The 19,356-nt window shown below is 42.4% G+C and overlaps 1 protein-coding gene across 2 annotated transcripts in view; it reads right to left on the bottom strand.

Moving 5' to 3' along the window:
- Positions 1-19,356, bottom strand: part of apaf1 (apoptotic peptidase activating factor 1) — a 49,491-nt gene that overhangs the window by 19,176 nt on the left and 10,959 nt on the right. The window contains exons 16-27 of one of the 2 annotated variants that reach the window (XM_085768991.1): positions 19,194-19,319; positions 18,323-18,469; positions 17,137-17,265; positions 16,873-16,998; positions 15,796-15,915; positions 15,531-15,656; positions 12,322-12,444; positions 9,012-9,137; positions 6,723-6,854; positions 6,492-6,617; positions 3,787-3,912; positions 2,128-2,274 (exon numbers count right to left, since the gene is read on the bottom strand). In XM_085768991.1, the coding sequence (XP_085625117.1) occupies positions 2,128-2,274; positions 3,787-3,912; positions 6,492-6,617; positions 6,723-6,854; positions 9,012-9,137; positions 12,322-12,444; positions 15,531-15,656; positions 15,796-15,915; positions 16,873-16,998; positions 17,137-17,265; positions 18,323-18,469; positions 19,194-19,319 (1,554 nt within the window). The remainder of the gene's footprint in view (positions 1-2,127; positions 2,275-3,786; positions 3,913-6,491; positions 6,618-6,722; positions 6,855-9,011; positions 9,138-12,321; positions 12,445-15,530; positions 15,657-15,795; positions 15,916-16,872; positions 16,999-17,136; positions 17,266-18,322; positions 18,470-19,193; positions 19,320-19,356) is intronic. The other variant, XM_085768993.1, reaches the window with a different exon arrangement.

The raw sequence follows: 19,356 nt of genomic DNA, 5'->3' as shown, positions 1-19,356 counted from the left end.
GAAGAAAAGTATTTATAATTTTATGTAAAACAGTGAATGAAGAACTTGTACTGTATCTACATCACTAAAAACCTCACAGCAGCAGAGGTAGTTAGCATAAAAGTTATACTGACAAGAGTTAAAAGTTTTGTTTATTTTCCAATTGAACATATTTTAATATTTTAAATGTAAAACTGGAAGTCCATAGAGATATTTTTTTGTTTTCTAACGTTTATAAACTTCTGCTACAGTGTGATTAAAGTAATAATTTGATATTAAAATTTGTCGCTGGAGCAACTGTATCATGCTGGGAGTGACATGAAGTTCAAAGTGATTAGCTTAGCTTAGCACTTATACTGTAAATGACGTCACTGTGCCCACACAAGAAATACTCACAGCTCGTAATAACAAGAAACCTCATGTTAATGAGGTAAATTAAAGGTAAATTAGACAGAACCAGGGCAGAAACCACGATAAATGTGTCAGAAATGTTCCTTTCGGCTTCAGGGAATCATAGATCTCAGCAGAAATATTGTGATATAATGTCATGTATATACAAATAGTTTTTCCAGCCCTATTAACAGATGATATAATGCAGCCAAAAGTGCATGTAACTCCCTGCATCATCGTTAGCTTGTTAAAAAACAGTGAATTCAGACTTCAGGCCTATATTCTCATATATATGATGTCTGGTGATCTTTCAAGCACCTCGTCTTTCTGTTTAAGAGCTTTCTGAGAGCTTTTACTCTGCCCTTTACACCGCAGAAGAAAAAAATAAATAAATAACGTGATGAGTCTGACAGCTGAGAGTTTACATCTTCAGAACATCATCTTCTATTATGAAATATATAAAAAGAGACGGTGTTACATAAAAAAAAGAAAAGAAAAGAAAAGAAGACGCACATTCTGAGGTTTCATTACCTTTGAGCTCATTTACAGGCTTTATGATCTTGTCAATAGTGGTTCTGCAGTGGATGAGATTACAGTATGATGCGTTCATGTCCATCTCTCTATAAAAACAGCCTGAACAGCATCCATCCATCCATCCATCCAACCAGCCATCTATCCATCCACCGACCCACACAGGCAGGTATAAACAAAGACACACACATGCACATATTCATGCACACTAGCGCACAACCCCACACACACAGTATCAGGAGTAATCTGAGATATAAAGCCTCATCGATCAGAACTGCTCTCTCTCTCTCTCTCTCTGGAGGATTACATCATTGCCCAGCAAATAGCCAATCATAGGCCGGCTGAGACTGTCCGCTCTGTGACCCCATCTCCTGTAAAACTAAAGGCAATAAAAGGTGTACACACACACACACACACACACACACACACTATTCCAGTCACGTCACAAGGAGGCATTGATATCATTCTCCAGGGTATTGGGTGTTTTTATGTAAACCTGAGCCACTGCGACAGCAACACTGGTGCATGTTGGTTTTCTTTTCTTTTGTATTGTTTTCACTGTAACACAAACATCTCTCAATCGATAACACAAACACATCTGATATTGATTAAAATAAAAGAAAGGTAGTAATTATGCTATTATGCTAAAGTGTATAATGAGAATATGAATGGGCAGGAGATGGGATATAGTAATGTATTATACAGTTATATATCAACAAGTCACTTTCAAACTGGATTGCACCTTGGGAAGTGAATAAATCACAATATTTAACATATATTTTGCCATTTAACATAAGACAAATTGCTAAATAGAAAACCAAATTAGGTAATATCAAGTAATTACGTCATAATGTCTAGAAATAGCCGGTCAATTCATAGTAATGTCGAGAAATATAGCCAAGAAATAACAATTGATTGCATAGAAATAGCCTAGAAATAATGAAAAAGCATGAAAAGAATGCGTAAACTTTGAAATTGACCGTCATTTGTTGCCTATTTCTTGACATTATCACGTAATTAGCCGCCTGTAAATTAAAGGTTACCCAAAATTATTCTAGATTCATGTTTCCTCTTATATAAATGCTGCTGCAGAAAGTTTGGCATGTTTTCTTGGAACATATGAACTTCATTTGTGCCTCTTGAACTGTGTTTCTACTCCACACTCCGATTCCTAATCACCGACAACACTGCTGTGGAAACCAATACGATCCATGTTTGTTACCGTACCTTGATGTAGCCACCAGTAGAAACCAGGAGGGAGTTGTCTGGAGAGAAGTGCATGTCGGTGACCCAGCCTCCGTGGAGCGAGTCCATGCCATCTTTACCGTCCCGCGAGCAAATCTTCAGCAAAGCTCCATCCTTGACGCTCCAGAGCTGAGACGGACAGAAAAAAAACATCATAAAACAACCACCAAGTAAAAGCCACAATATAAAATAGAGACAAATGACAAATGGTGAAATCAAATCAAATAAAAAAAATAAACTTCCTGTCACCAATTTCACTAACTTGGTCAATTTTTCAGTTGCCACGGAGACAGTGTGATAACAGGTGGTCACATATTATGAAGGACGGTCTCCTTTTCTATCAGATGCCACTAAAATGCTCATGTCATGTGACAAAAACGTAACACTCGTCAGAAATGAAACTTTACGATCTATAGAATTGAATTAAGGAGCCGAATCTGCGCAAGAAATTACCCATAATGCATCACTTATGTAACGAAATGTCGGGGAATGCTGACACCGGTGCATCACATCATCACATCATCACCATGTCGATTTTGCAGCTGTTACGCAACTGTTCACATGCCACGCTGCCTTGACAATGACACATCACACACACACAGACACACACAGACATGCAGCTATATTTAACACTTGGCGTGCTTTTTTTGTGCCGAATGACTCAGATTTGTTTCCATAGAAACAAGGGGTGAGATTTCAGAGTGGTTTTATGTAATTGGATGTGATGGATTGGGCCATTTCTTTGGATAATGGAGCGGGTTCGGTGGCTCGGAGGCCACCAGAGGGCATTAACCCTTCGCCGACTGATGCTGCTGCTGCTGCTGCTGCTGCACAAGCACCATGCGTCGCTGCAGGCTGAACAACGGCAGATGACTTCTCCTCATCTTCCTCTTACGCTGTCTAACTTTTTATTCTCTGTGTGTTTATGTGTGTGTGTGTGTGTGTGTGTGTGTGTGTAGATGAATGGTGCCCAATCCCAAAGCCTTGGGGATCCAATTTGGCAGCCCCGAGTCCTCTCCTTCACCTCCCACTGTCAGACATCCTCCTCCTTCCTGCTCCCTTCATCCCAACTTGTCACACAACCTGCACCCCCCCTCACCCCCCCTCTTCCTTTCATCTCCCCCCACCCCCCCTCCTCTGTACACTGCAGCAGCAATCATGCTGTATTAGTAAGCACTTTATCTAAATGAGCGATAAGGTGTAATTATGTGGTGATGTCTTGGAATAAATGGTGACTGCTGTAATTGCATCTTTTTTTTTTGTGCGTGTGTGTGTTGCACAACAAATTAGATGGTTTAAGGCCTTGTCATACCTCTCGTACTAGCAGCATAATATCATTTGGTGTGGTTGATATTGAGGAGGGAGGATGAGTCAGTCTTTCCTCACCTGCGCTATCATTTATTACTGATTACCTCCATCAGTCCCTCCACTCTTCTCTTCGCTGCTTCAATTTCTCCATAATTCCCTAAAAACCCTCTCTCCACTCCACGTTCATGCATTTTGGCAGCACTTTACTGCCAAAATGCTTTTTTCCAACAGTAAAAAAAGAAAAAGCCTAATGAGCCTAAATTCCTAGATCTGCAACTAATGGTTACAAATGAAAAGTTGATCAGTCGAATTGCCTTTTAAGTTAACACTCACCCGGATCTCTCCGTTGTCGTCTCCGGTCGCGAGGCGTCGGCTGTCCCAGGAGAATCGGCAGCTTCGGACGCAATCCTGGTGGCCGACCAGCGTGTGGACGCACTGCCAGGACTCGCAGCGCCACAACTAAGAGTAGAAAATAAAATACAGACATACATGTAAAGACAGGAAAGAAATCAGTACGTATATTATGTATGATGTACAAAAATCTGCATCTACTGCATAAAAACTGAGCTTCATGTTTCTATTGTGTGATTTATTGTAGATGGAATATGATTATAGAAATCAACATTGCTGTGTTTACCTGGGAGTAATAATAGAAGAAGGATAAAGTAAGTTTTATTTGGTCATGACCTGTGTACGGGTGCTGTGTATTATGTATTTGTGTATATTAAGTGAATTCCATCTGTTGAGAAGGGGGGGGGATAAAATGCTAATCGAATAAACTGAACTGAACTGAAAAAAAAGAACTGAACTATGAGGATAAATTCGGGGCTAGTGTTATTACAGCACTGCATAAGAATGATGCAACTGTTAGTTAGCGCGCTCCCACTCTGCTGTTGTCTTTCCCTCACTTCTCTTTTTTGGATTTCCCTTTTTATCTTCCCTCACATCTCTGTCGCGCGCTCATTGGTCTCTATCCCAGTCTTCCCTCCTTACCCCCGGTTGCATCCTGTTCTGCACAGAAAATAACACAGCTCATAATTAGACACTTCATTTGGCAGCCCCCCCTAACTACGTCTGTGCAACAAAGTCCCATTCATCTGAAGGTCAGCAGAGAAAGAAGGAAAAAGAGAATAGAAAAAAAGAGGGGGACAGAGGGAAAGAGAGAGATGGAGGAAAGCGGGGAATGAGAGGAATAGAAAAAATACAAAAACCTTCCCTCAACAAAGACGCTCATGGCTGAGCCTTTCGGTTTGACCTTAGATAGATGGAGACCAGGGACTCTGGTGTCGTGTGTGTGTGTGTGTGTGTTTTGAGCGACCAAAGCCCCAGCTCGGTCTGGAGAGCAAGGACTATGAGGCTGGCTGCTAACCAGCCTCACAACACACACACATTCATACACACACACATTCACGCACAGTCACACACACACACACCTCAATTATCATCTTTGCCAAATCCATAAAACACACATTCTCTCTCTGACAGAAGCCAGGTTGGCTGGCGACCCAGTGGCTGTTCTCTACAGTAAAGTGTCGACCAAATCCAAATTCCCGTGTGAAACTTGGTGGCAGTGGCGCTAGATCAACTGCTTTAACCAACGGCCGAGAGACCGAGAGAGAGAGAGAGAGAGTTTGCATGGATGCTGGGGTGAATATTAGATGGAGGAGTATAACCCTAAAACTGAACCCACAATCAATTATGATCCAATAAAAATGAGCGACAGCGGAAGCAAGTCCGTGTCGAGGAGTGTGTACAGTTTAGCTTGTACCATTAGAGGGATAGTTCAACATTTTGGCAACTTGGCCCGTTGCCATAATCCCTATAGTTTTAGCAGTAGGTTTGTTACCTTTAATTGTCGGTGCAAGTTATTTTTAGAACGGCGGAGCAGAGCTGCGAGCTGCTCAGAGCTACGCTACGGAGGCTCATGGGATTTTTTGGTTTACCTCATCAAATACACAATCCAACAGCTCAAAAACGCTCTCGTGGACAAGTTGTGACCTGCACTTTCACCACACTATGAAATAATAATGTAACATTGCGAGACAGAGTTGTTTTCGAGGCAAATATACAGTAGAGACTGCTTGCTAAAAAACTGCTCCCGACTGGAACACGCATCAGCGGTTTTGCATGAATTTCCCTCGAAAACAACTCTGTCTCGTAAAGTACCGTTATTATCTCATAGCGTGGTGAATGTGCAGGTCACAACTTGTCCACCGAAGCGTTTTTGAGTTGTTGGATTGTGGATTTGATGAGTTTGATGAGGGAAACCAAGAAATCCCATTAGCCTCCGTAGCGTAGCTCTGAGCAGCTCGCGGCTCTGCTCCACCGTTCTAAAAATAGCTTGCACCGACAATTGAAGGTAACGCACCTACTGCTATAGGGATTATGGCAATGGACCAATTTGCCAAAATGTTGAACTATCCCTTAAAGGGCGCAGACGACGTAGAAGGAAAAGTGGTGATTTAAGAGCTGCTTGTGGAAAAAACGCCCTCCTGAGTCAGGCAAAGTCAGGCCAAAGTCGAGCGCAGTGGTGTTGGTAAACTGCGTCCTGGCAAAAACTACATCCAGACAGAGAAGGCGGGTTTCGGTCGCGAGCGAGTCTGCACGCCAGACTTTTGGTTCAGCAGGTCCAATCGTGCTGCCATTTTATTTTAATCAGACTAAAATGTTCAGGGAACGTGGACGTGGGCGACGTAGGGAGGAGGACGGGCTGACCTGGAGCTACCTCACCAGGCCTGGGGCCAGCAGCTGCACGCTAATCTCCGAGGTCCAGCCGCCACCTCCCTTATGGGTAAACTCTTCGCCTGAGATATCACCCGCGGCAACACATCCATGTGTGTGTGTGTGTGTGTGTGTGTGTGTGTGTGTGGCTGTAAGTAATAAGTTTGGAAGGAGGTTGGAGGAAAAGATGCCAATGTGTAATAGGTCAAGTTGTTACTGGCAGCTCAAACAGATATGTCTCATCCCATGAGTGTGACTGAGTGTGTGAGTGTGTGTGTGTGTGTGTGTGTTTGTGTGTCTGTGTGTGTGTGTTGAACCTTGGCGGTCTTGTCAGCAGAGGTAGTCGCGAAGAAGCATCCGTCTGGTGAGACATGACAGGACAGAATGGCTCCCTGATGAGCCTCGATGTCTTGCATCTTCTCTCCACTTTCCATGTCCCATACCTTATGGCGAGGAAGTGGGGAGGAGAGAGATTGTTCAATATTTGATTTCACGTCACTGTCAAATGTGTTTTTCACTCTGTGTGTGTGGGTGTGTTTGGGCTTCACCTTGACGGTGCCGTCGAAGGACCAGGACAGCAGTTTTGTGTCGGCCGGCGAGTTGGAGAGCTGAGAGAAGCGTCTGACCTGCTCTTTGTGACCCTCAAGTACTCGACACTCCCCAGACTGCCACCTCCACACCTACAGGGAGCAAAGAGACGAAGAGGGACGAAGAATCTTTTAGCCATTTATCCTTGTCAGTCAAAACTAGTCCAAATAAATCAAATTGGAAAAAAAAAAATCATGCAATAGGAGGTAATTTGAACGTACACTAAACTAACAACTAACACTTGACTAAAACAAGTAACATTCACAGTTATTCAGTCTCAGAACAGATATTTGTGTATTTCTGGTGGGGTTTTTTTTTTTAAATTTTGTCCATTGGGGGGTCCTTGGTCTAATTTGTGTCAGTTTAGGGGTCCTTGATGTAAAAAAGTTTGAGATCCACTGCTCTAGATCACATGTAATGTCTGTGCTGCCCATTCCTCGTGTCTGTGCCTCCACCTTCATTCACTTACATACAGTATTATCAGGCGTGACATCAGCTAAAGACAGAGTTTAGTGTGTGGGCTTCGCTGTTCATTCAGTAATAGAGGATCACCATCACTGTTTCCCTGTTTTAAGTTTGAGAAGAAGAAAAATCTCCAGGTTTAGGATCAAAGACGTAAAAAAAAAAAATCAACTTCGTGAGGGGAGATGAAATTCAGGCATTCCCTTCTCAACCTTTGCCCTCGTTACCTGCGTCACGGATTCTTCTGTAGCTCAAATTTCAACTTGTTTCTCAAATCTCTACAAAAGCTGAGGTGATGTGACACAGTATGAACAAAATAATAAAAAAAAAACATAAGATACCAGAACTTTACTTTAAGTGCCACCTATAACTATTGTGGATAAATCAGAACATAAAATGAGCAGCAAAAATTTGGATTAGAAACAGAAACATCCTGGAAATAAAGGCCTTTTTCTTTTGCACAGGATTGTAGCAGCGCGTTGCATCAACTCATCACCTGACAGGGAGAAACGGATGCTGCAGTGCAGCCGCCGAATGTAATATTTCATCTGAGTGAGTGACACCGCTAAAAAGGTGCAGCAGATCACAGTATTACATGTTGCTCGTTTCAGTTTTTCTGCTTTTTCCATCCTTTCTGGTGTCTACACTGAGTTTATGCTGATGCGCCTGTGAAATTGAACTCCGGACCCGTGCAGCCGCCTACATCGTGCTTGTTTTATGCCAGAGTGCAGGCCGGTAAGTGAGTGGAGAGAGGTGGAGTTCAACTGAGCTCAAACAGTGCAGCAGCAGCAGCAGCAGCAGCAGCAGCAGCAGCACAGACACAATCATCCAGATCATCTTATCGTGCCTTTGTGTGCAGCGTTGCACCTTTTTTCTTCTTCCTCTGAATGGATTCTGTCTTGAGTGCAAAGGTTAGAATCCATCAACGGCTACAGTAACATCAATGCCATTACATTTCTTTAAATTCACTCTCTGCACTTGCATTAACATCTAAATACACTCCTCCTCTTGCCGAGCACATGTCAAACAGCGTGCGTCTGAAAAGCTTCTGAATAAGCAGTGGACGGTCGGAGGAAAAAGTGATGGTGTAGGCAGCCGCAGCATGAATACGGAACGAGGTGCTGCGCTGTCGGAGAGTGGAGGAAGTGCTGCAGTGGACAGGGCTGTCGGCGAAAGAAAGAGATGAAGAAGGAGGAGGAGGAGGAGGAGGAGGAGATGAGAGGGGAGGAGAGGAAAGGAAAGGGGAAATGAGCAACAGAGCATGAACGGTGGGGTTGACGGAGCGTAACGGCCTGAAATACACACACACGCAACATGCACACACAAACACAGACAGTAGCACACGGTCAACACAAGAGCAGGAGGGAGATAAAGAGCTATCGAAAGTAGAGGAAGAGGAAGAGGAAGAAGGAAGGAGAGAAGAAAGAGGTGGAGGCAGAAAGAGAAGCTGGTAGAGTGTAACAGGTAGGGGAAGGTGAAAACACCAGAGACCTGAAACACTGTGAGGATGAATAATCTAGCTGAGCAGGCAGTTTTACTCAAGGTGAGAAATGGAGGGATGGAGGAGAAGAATAATTGATGGTGCCGAAGAAAAATGGGAAGCAGGTTGGCGGAGGAGGTGGAAGAACATGCCATGAATTAGTCAAGGGAGAAAAAAAAGGGGGGAGGAGGAAGAGGAGGATGGAGGAGGAAGTGATGAATGGGAGCAGGAAAACTGAGCAGAAATAAACAAAAAAGCATGAACAGGAAGAGGAAGAGGAAGAGAAGAAGGGCGGAGCTGCACACACCCTGATGGTGGTGTCCTCCGAGGACGTGATGAGCGTCTGGCCGTCCTGGCAGAACTGGCAGTGCAGCACCGTCTTGGTGTGTCCCAGCAGAGTGGCCAGCAGCTTCCCAGACGGGACCTCCAGCACCTGGACGGAGGAAACAGAGACACATGAGCTACAGCGTGAAATACGTCTCGCTTTGGTTGCAAGGTTATTATTTATTCGTTTTTATTAAGTTTTTCTGTTTGCTTTTTAATTTCAGTTTTAGTTTAGTTTTTATTTTTGAGGAATTGGCTAGTTTTATTTAGTCTCAGTTTTAGTTTTTCAGGTTTTAGGAGAAAGCCTCTGTGAGATCTCTGAAGATGAACTTCCACATTTTTGTGGGGTTTCTCTCTTTTAATTGCATTGCATCCCATAATGTTCCCTCAGTCCTCATCACGTTACATTCACTCTTATCTACCTGTGGGTCGTACTCGAAGTCGTCCCACATTGAGCGGTGGCAAATTTAATCATCTCCAAGAAAACTAAAACCAAGCTGATGTTATCTGAAATTCAGTTTAGTTTTAGTTAGTTTTGCATTGTTCATTGTAGCTTGTCTTTAGTTTTGTTTTTGGAAAAATTGACTTTTTTTTCATTGCTAGTTTTAGTTTGAGTTAAGTTTGAGTTAAAGCAGAAGTAAGCGATCCGGTCGTTTTGGCTAATGCTGCGTTCCAGGCAGGCTTTTGAAACCGTAAATTACAGCTTCAAGTCACAACTTACGACTTTGTAGCGTTTCAGGCAACCCACTCGTGTTTTTCCGACCTGTTTTACCTGTGAAAGTCACTATAACGGCCACTCGTAACTTCCGACCCGTGAACTCGTACCAGATTGAACTGGTATGACTTCACAGGTCGGAAAAACACGAGTTACGAGTTTCCTTGAACGCACCATAACAGTCCTCGTCCCTACGTCGCCACATTCACGGCGTCCCTTGGCTGCACACACAGCCCTGCATGCCGTTCTCTCTCCTCATTGGATAAAAACTGTAGGATACGATAAATGTTTTCTCCTCGGCTCAGAGCAGAGCAGAGTGACTGACAGACCCATGTTTCAGACCAAACACTCTATGTAAGTGATTGCTGTCGGAAGATATAACTATTTAAGACTTATATTAACACAAATATATCACTTACTTCTGCTTTAACTATAATAAACCTGCTTGGGTGCAGTCACAAGAAGAGAAAAGCCGGCGTTTCCACTCCACTGTGAGTCACATAAGGTCCATCCTCCTCGGTGTCTAGACCATCTATACAAAACCTCAAACAATAGGTGAGTTTTCTAAGATATAATCAGGGAGGAAACTGTCCCAGAAAGTCTCTCCCAAAAAAAGAAAAAGGATTTTAAAAAAGTCACATTTTGAGGGAGCACTAGAGGAGGATAGAGGTGAGGTGCCGCTGCTGGCGTGATGGTGATAAGCACATCAAAAAAGTAAAGTTGGGGAGTTGAGGGCGAGCGTTCAGTCCGGTCCAGACAGCAGAGGGTTACCGGGGATCTGACAGCCCTGCAGACAGCACTGAGGGGGGAGTCAGAGAACAAAACAGCTTTGATGCTCAAAAGATCCAGGAAAAGGAAAAAAAAATGTCATCATATGTTCTCACTTGGGACTGCTGCTTCTGCATAAAAACCCTGCTATAAAAAGCCCTTGAGACGAAACTTTCACAGGCCGTTTAAAGCTGGTTTTTGGAGGGATGGAGGATTTTATGACATCCTGAAAAAGAGAAACGGTACGACACCCAGCAGACTTCTAGACATGGAAGTCCTACATGAGGACTCCAGGGAGATTTTAGCCAAAAGACTTTGTCAAACACTTCAGTCTAGACCAAAAAATAAATAAATCCTGACAATTATTCACCTGTATTTTTGAACAGACATTAAAAAAAGAAAAGATTATGGTCCCTGGAGGATGATTCCTGATGACTTGAAGACTTTTCCTCTGGCACCACTTTGTAGTGAAATATCTTTATTAATGTTTTTATAACTCACTCAGGATAAATTGCAATAATATTGGTTAATCTCCGACTGAAATGTTGTCTTGTACCACATTTTATGACCAAAATCCCCTCTAAAGTAATGATAGCCTACTTCCATAGGTTTGCTGTGTATTTAGCGCTAATTAGCAACCGAGCAGACTGACCTCTGAGGGGAAACGTAGTAAGATGATATTTGCTCTTCATCAGCACTTTCCCATCGTTATTCTCAGTATCATTGTTTTCATCTGCTGATATAACCTGAGTTGTTACCATGGCTGTAAACTATCAGTGCTGTTCATATATTTAATGAAATACTAAACTGGAACAATCACCTAAACTGATGATCTTCTTTACTCTACAAGAATCACAGTTTAATACAATGTCTTTCTAGTTAAAAAACGTGTCTTTGTGTGGAGTTGAACAACAGGAGTTTGTTTTTATCACCAGAATCAGCTCATTTTAGTTTTCAAAGATAAAGACAAATAAGGCTAATTAAAGTATTATGAGGGTGAAACATGCTCAGCTGCAATTATAAAAAGCTACAGTGGCAAAAGCTCTGTTCTTCATTAACCTTCTGACAGATTTATCTAGCGATTACCAAAAAAAAAACCCTCAAATGTTGCTTTGCTTCTGCTCCGTTGGTCTGCAACTTTACAAACGTCATAAACAAGAAATCACTGAAAATCATAACAGCAGAGAACAAATCAAATCCAATTCACAACAAGAAGGGACAAATAAAGCCGACAATTACAGGAGCAAACATTATCATCAGTCCAGCAAAAGCACCTGCGGTTGTTGAGAGACAGGCCCGTGTGACACTTGGGGATTTTACCAGGCGCTAAAATATTTACATCTCAGAGGGGCCGGGTTGAAATGTCTGAGCAGAACAAGCCTTGGGGGCACGCCATCCATGTTTGCCAAGCTCTAAGCACTGAGACGCAAGTTTTAAAGCCTACGAGAGAACACTTTGGCAAGCTTTGCACATCCGGCTCAAGGATTTCTGGGATGGCGCGGCGAGGGAAAAAGCCAGAGGGTATTAGGTATATAAAAAAATAAAAAATAAACTAATACAAAGCTCATGTTCAGAGGAAAGTCTTAAGCATTTACCGGCAAAGTGGTAAAGATGCCACCATGCACTGCGGTGAGTTAGAGGACGCTGGTCAATGATGAGGTTGTCGCTTTATTCTGTTATTATTAGTATCAAGATGCCCATACACAGTCAAAATAACACACACATTATCACATCACACATCACTTAGTGACTCTTGAACTCTCTGAAGACAGAGCACATGCACCCAGACGTCACACTTTCCCTGTCGTACCTGCACGCTGCCTGTGCTTAGCCCTACGGCCAGAACCAGAACCAACCCCCTGTAGGAGGTCAGCAGTCGTCGAATCCTGCAGCCAAGTGTCCTCAGTATCTGACTAGCTGTCGGCCCTGCTGCCTGGCACGAGACACACACACACAAACACACACACAAACATGCACACAAACACACACTCACAATTGCATACTTTCACAATTATAGAGCAACAACAGTGACTTTCTGTTCTGTTCTGTCATAGAGACGTCAGCGCGCTCACATCGACAGAACAAAGCTGGTGTTTCAGACACACACATACATACACACACTGGCACTGGGAGCTGCGATGGGTCCTGCTGCACTAATTTTCCCTCCAGTTAACTGGTTTGTAAATGAGACCAGATGAGGGAAGAGTAAATGAATGCTTTCCACTGCAGCAATCAGCAGCAGCAGCAGCAGGAGAAACTCCAGCTGCAGCAGGGTGCCCTCTGGTGTCCGCTCTGGGGAATCAAACCACTTCAATTTGCTGTTTGGGGGGGGGAACTGGTAAATTACAGTATAAAATGTATCATGTTTAATATGAAATCTGAAGGACTTCTCAACTGCTCTATATGTGACAAAGATTAGAAACACAGATGGTATTTAATGGGATGTTAATAATGGCAAAGCCGGTCCTGCAATCTTTGTATTTAAACAATAAAATGCAAGAACAGTGTTGGTTTAAATTTAACAAAATGGGGCAAAACAATGACAGAATGGAAGTAGTTAGAGACAAGTACTTACTTTTTTAAATTTACCTCTTACTTTCTTTTTTTCCTAACAAAATGTAATGAAGGGCAATTAAGGAAGTGGGACAAGTAATGTATTCATGATTTGTGGAAAAGGGATGGGATTCAATAACAGCTTTGTCTCAATCCATGTTCTTCAACTTCGTTATTATATTAGCAGACGAAGGAACAAACTGAAATTGTGCCTTATTTTGTTTTACATGTTCAGACCATTACCATTGAGTAAAGTTATTTTCTATGCAAAGAGGAACTAGCTATGTAAGTCCGGTCGCTTTTCCTCTGTTTTGCTAACCCTCCTCCTAGCCATGTGTATTTTTTTACAACGAAGCCGGCAATAAATCAATCAGAAGAGCGGTAGATAACGTTATATATCATATACGATGTTAGGACATGTATATTTGTGTAGTTTAATCTGTCACAGGGGCACGTTTGTGTTGCGGTGACGCAGAGACGAGAGCTTGGACACTGGGGCAGCGGCGCTGATCTTGCAAAGTTTCAGCCAAGAGACTCAATAAGTGACACGCACATGGAAGGCAGAGAGCCTCCATTCTGCCTCGTAACAAGTTAAGCCATTTACTCCAAAACTGTTTAATAAAGGTTAAACTGTAGCATAGTTAAGCTACGAATCCTGCATAGTTCCTCTTTAAGTTTCAGAACATGTTACTTTTTCATTCACTAAGAGAAGTACAAATTGTCAAATATTGTCTTGATTGTGTCGCTATGTTCAAATTGTCACATTTATCTCCTATAGAAATAGACAAATAGACACATGTCAGTCACACTAGTCGCCTCATTTTGAGTAGACAACATGGCTGCAACACTTTGGCAGAAAAGGCTGTAACTCACTCGACTGCAAGTATCTCAGGTTACGTTTCATTTTCTTCTGGACTCACGAACCCAGTCCACTAATTATCTGCCCTTCTTAAAATCCTTGTGTGCAGTAACAATCCCCTCTCAAAAAAACCTCTGCATCCAGGAGGCAGATGAAAGGCCAGAGATGAGCTGTAATTATAACCATTAAAACCTGTATTCATTAAGACTGCGGGACCTTTTAATTAATTAAGAGCTGCTCTCTGCTGTAGGTTTCTGGCCCCGGCCACGGTGACGGCACAGATGTGTCAGGGGACCGGGAGTTGAGTAAGTGTTTGTGTTTCAATATAGGACAGGAGGAACTTTCAGGGCTGTCCTCCTCTACCATCTCTGGATGTGCATAATATGCGAGAGACACATACATCCACGAGTACACAGCTGCCACAAAGCGGATCAGGGCCGTATACTCTGCCTGCAGACGACAATTTATCATCAAGACAAAGAGCAGTGGAGCAGAGAGAGCAGGGGGACGGACAGACGAAGAGGAGGAGGAAGAAGAAAGACAAACAAAACAAAGGACAGAATTAATAAAAGAGTGGCGATAGAGATATAAAAATAGAGAATAGGAGTGGAGAGCGTTGAGAATACAAAAAGAAAAGTGGGCAGAGAGAGAAAGAGAGGGAGGGAGATGAAAGAGGAGTGTGGAGTTGACCTGATGTACAGCTGACAGGACGGATAAAACAGGGTGATGTCAGATCTCATGACTCCACATGTCCTACGGCTGCACGGACCGGAGATTTACACCGACATAAACGCACACCTGCTGTCACTCTCTCTCTCACACACAACACACGCAACAAAGCCCAAGACTTTGCAGCCTTGGTTTTTTTTTTTAGAAATGTGGTTGTTTACTTAATATTGAATTTCATTTCATCACTCTGGGTCGTAGCTTTGTTTTATGAAGTTGAAAGAACTTTTTGCAGCTAAGATGTGAAATTTCATGGTCAGAATAAAAATTTCTACACACACAAAAAAAAACATGGGAATAAGAAACAACTTGTAAGATTTAGATTTGTGTTTTTCTCTCTCTCTCTCTTTGTTCAGATTAAGAAAAACAAGATATAACATGTTAATTCGTATCTTAAGAAGTGCTGTTGGGGAAATTCATGCCAAGCAACTCGTCTCCAGGCGGTTTTATATTTTAATGATAATATGAGAATTATGGCATTACACTTTTCTCATCAATTATGCTCATTGGAAAGTGACCGGCATATTTCAAACTATTCCTTAACGCAAAGAAATCCCACATACTTGTATCATTATCCTGCTCAGTGATAAAAATCTGACAACTGAATGAATTATTGTAGGGCTGCGACTAAAGATTATTAGTTTAGTCTGCCCTAATTGCCTGTCATTTTTTTCCCCAGACAACTGTGCGAACTATGTGACGATAAAAAACAGCACAAAACATGTTAAATTCATAATTAGAATTTCAGTTTCCAGAAGCTGGAGAAGCATTTTTCCCAATTCAATTTCTCCTCTTTTCATTGACAAATCCATCCAGTGCTGGAATGAGATGTGTTTACTGCCCAGACAAACATATTGTGTACTTCACCGTGTGTTTTCTACCTGTACTGTGCCGTCCTCTTGGCCCAGAGCCACTGCAGGAGGCTGCCTGCTCAGACAGGTACACCGGATCCTGGACGGCTTCTCTTCTGACTGGAAAAGCACTGATCCGGTCCTGCCGTCACGCACCTGACACACAAACACACTATTTTTGGCAATCTGATTTAGGCCTAATACAGCAGTACTTGTCTGCACTTGATCTCACACTCAAAAGAAACATCCCTGCTTTAACTAGTTTATGAATTCAAACGCTTCCCCTGCAGCTCACCTGCAGTCTGTTGCAGTTGTCTGCAGCCGACACAATGATTTCTGCATCGCTGAAGACAACGTCCGAGTCTCTCTTCAGGCAGACGGCTGAGGAGGTGTGAACCTTCTTAGTCTCCCACAACTGAAAAACAAGAAAACACAAGGACGTGTAAACATCACGTCCAAAAAAAAATCTGCACTGCTTCACACATTCATCATGTTATTCCTTTTATACGATGTCTGTGTGACCTGAATCTTAAGAGGAGTTGACCTTCGTTTTGCTAAATTAGTTAAAATAATGACTCCAGAGACAGACTGAGAGCAGGCCATAAATAAGTCATCATATATATCAGTCTCATGAATTACTTAGAGCTCAGATACAGGGCAGAATAATGGTAATTTACCTTTTATCTTGGACAGGCAGGGCCTCTCTCTGTGGTTGTTACTACTGTTTTTTTGCTGGTTTATTACTGGTTTATAACTAGGTCAATATAACCCAACCTGTCCCCAATTTACACTTAGTTGCTTTGCTTCTCTCTAATCTACAGTGTTTGTGCACAGAATCTTCCATCACAGCTCTATCTTTTTGTTTGCATTGTGACCACTGTGATATTAAAACAATAAATGTAAAGGCCATAAAATCCGTTGTAATAGGCTAAACTGTTTCACTGTTTTTCTGTAATTTTAGATGACCGTGTTTTCAGGCTGTTTATGGTACATATTGTTTTGTTTAAGGGAGCAAAGAGTCAGGACAAATCAATAAACAATTTATTTTGTTCATATAACCACAATTATTAATTATTAAAAGAGCCTGAAGCGAGTCAACTCTTGTTTCCCTGCCTCTTTTTCATAACACGCCATACATACAGTAGCTTTGTGTTCTTTACTTACAGTACACTGTGGCCTAATTCGTTATTCATCACTCATATGAAATCAAGTTCAGACAAAAATGTTCTGAGCACGCATCACTAGGGTGAGGGCAAACCTCAACAGCTGGCAGAGGAAGTGTAATTAGTCAACTTGTGATGTGATGTTCAGCGTTTTGCACGACTTTGATTTTACTGTCACCAGAGGTAATTAAAACAACAGACAGACTCACCCTGACGGTCTGGTCGTCAGAGCAGGAGAGCAGCTGCGAGCCGTCAGGAGAGAACTGAACACGATGGACCCAGCTCAGGTGTCCGCTGCAGTCAGCCATCTTTTTGTTCGACTCCAGGTCCCACAGCTGGAAGACAGACACCCACATTTATATAAACCATCACACTCTGATTTACAATCTATGCAACTATGTGTTAAGATTTTAGCCTTTATAAAAGCACTACATGCAGAGTGACTGTGTTTGTGTTCGAGGAGCGTGTCGTACCTCCACAGTGTAGTTTGAGAATGCAATGGCCAGCAGATTACTGGTGGGACAGGCGTGGCAGTACTGCACCGTGCTCAGGCGATTCGTTCTGATCTCCAGCAACATTTCTGACGTCTCCACATCGAATACCTGAGAAACACACAGATAAACACACACACACAGTGTTCACTCAGCGTCCTCACACTTGGTTGTGATGTATTTAAAGAGGAGCTATGTACATAAGTCGGGTCGCTTTTTTCGCTGTTTTGCTAACCCTCCTCCCGGCCATGTGCATTTGTTTACTACGAAGCCAGCGAGAAATCAATCAATAGACGGTACATAATGTTATATATCATATACGATGTTATGGTGTATTTGTGCCGTTTAATCTGTCATAAACAAGAGATCACGGTTTACGGGCACATTTGTGTCAGTGGCCCGGATCTTGCAAAGTTGGTTTTCAACCAAGCAATAAGTGACAGGTACATAGAAGGCAGAGAGTCTCCATTGTCCCTCGTCACAAATTAAGCCATTTATTAAACCATTACAATTACACCAAAACTGTTTAATTATAAGCTACAAATCCTGCAAAGCTACCAACCAAAGCTAACAAGATATAAATCAACTTGTCCTTGGAAAAACTATTCTCATATTCAAATTCCAATAATAACATCTGGCTTATCAATATGTCAATTACATGGAGGATGAGTGTGTTTATATCTATGTAAATTAATCATGTCTCTGCAGCTTGTGTTGGATTTTTAAAAAGCATCATGTACCTGAGCACTAAAACCTGCTGCAGTGCACACTTCCATCAGCGAGTCTCATCTTAGTCTCTTTAAAAAGCCTGAGAAACAAACTCAGACATCTCCAGTGTTTGGGTTGTTTCCCAGAAAAGTGAGATGAACAACGCTGTAGAGGACACTAGACAGACAGACTGACTACAGGACAAGACTGACTGATTTTGGAGAGCTCGGGGAGAGGAGGGGCTGCTCACATTTACAACCAGGACACACACTCTTTAGACTCCAGAAGACAGACTGACAAACAGCCTGTCGCTCCGGTCTCCTTCAAAGAAGTGGTGCAACCGGCAACAAGGACGAAATGAACCAAGTGGAGCCAGATTTTGATCTCCACAGCTGTCGTCATCATCACACTACAGCAAAAGGCTGCAATGCATCTCTACTCACGCCCCTTAAACTCTCACCAAAGCGGCGTTCCTGGCAGCACATATGATGCGTTTTCCGTCGGCGGTCCAGGTGCTGCACTTGACGAGGACCTCTTCGTCGCCCTCAGCCAACATGCTGCTCACATCGATCGTCTTCCACTCGTTGGCAGACGACACTTGAAACAGCTGCAGACACAGAGGTTCGAGAGTGTCAGGCCACAGAATGAGACCTAAAGGTGTTGGAGCTTCAAAGCAGCTGGAGGCGACAGCTTCATGTTTAGAAATAGAGTTTATTTTTGAACAGTTTCGAGTTTAGAGAAGTGATTCTACCGGTTGCAAAATACTTTACCAACAACCACAAACCAAAGACACCTCAGTGATTATCAAACTAGAATACAATTCAGTCAGATGTACAATAGAAATAGTAACTCTTTTGCATCACTTATCTATTTATCTATATGGAAAGACCACTCTGGATTGGTTTGGGGTCACTAGGTCTGGTGACTGGTGACTGGTTCCTAAAAATATTAATATAAAATAGAATAAACACTAAAATACCATACAAAGTGGTGTGTCTTATTTATCTAGAATAGTTAGATCATTCTGCATTGGAAGTTATTGAAAAAAGAAGCATATTTTTCATAAGAAATATTCATATAAAATAGAATAAGCACAAAAATACCATAAAAAGTGGTGTGTGTTAATTTAATTTTTTGCTTTTCTTCATTTTGAGTTGTTTCCTGGGGCAGAATGTGAATAGGTTGTGCAACTTTGTGTAGAAAAGAAATGTAAGGACCTGGTCCAAACAACAGAAAGCAGCTGGACTGTAATAATATGACACAATGCATCCAAGTCTTAAAAGGCGAGTGCAGTTGAAAGGGGGCAGGTTAAAAGCATCTATGACTTTCACCTTAACAGTGCCGTCGCTGGAGGAGGTGGACAGGTAGGTGTCGTCGGGGGAGAAACAACAATGGTTGACGGGCTCAAAGTGTCCAAACATGCTGTTCTGGCAGCTCGGCTTGTTCAGGTTCCACAACTAAAGAAACAAGAGAGGAAGGTATGAAAACAATTCA

The sequence above is a fragment of the Trachurus japonicus genome, chromosome 23 (assembly GCF_045865225.1).
Source record: "Trachurus japonicus isolate A0001 chromosome 23, Traja_1.0".
In the NCBI taxonomy this organism is placed as follows: Eukaryota; Metazoa; Chordata; class Actinopteri; order Carangiformes; family Carangidae; genus Trachurus; species Trachurus japonicus.
Note: the sequence above shows the minus strand (reverse complement) of the source record. Positions and strands in the feature narration are given on the sequence as shown.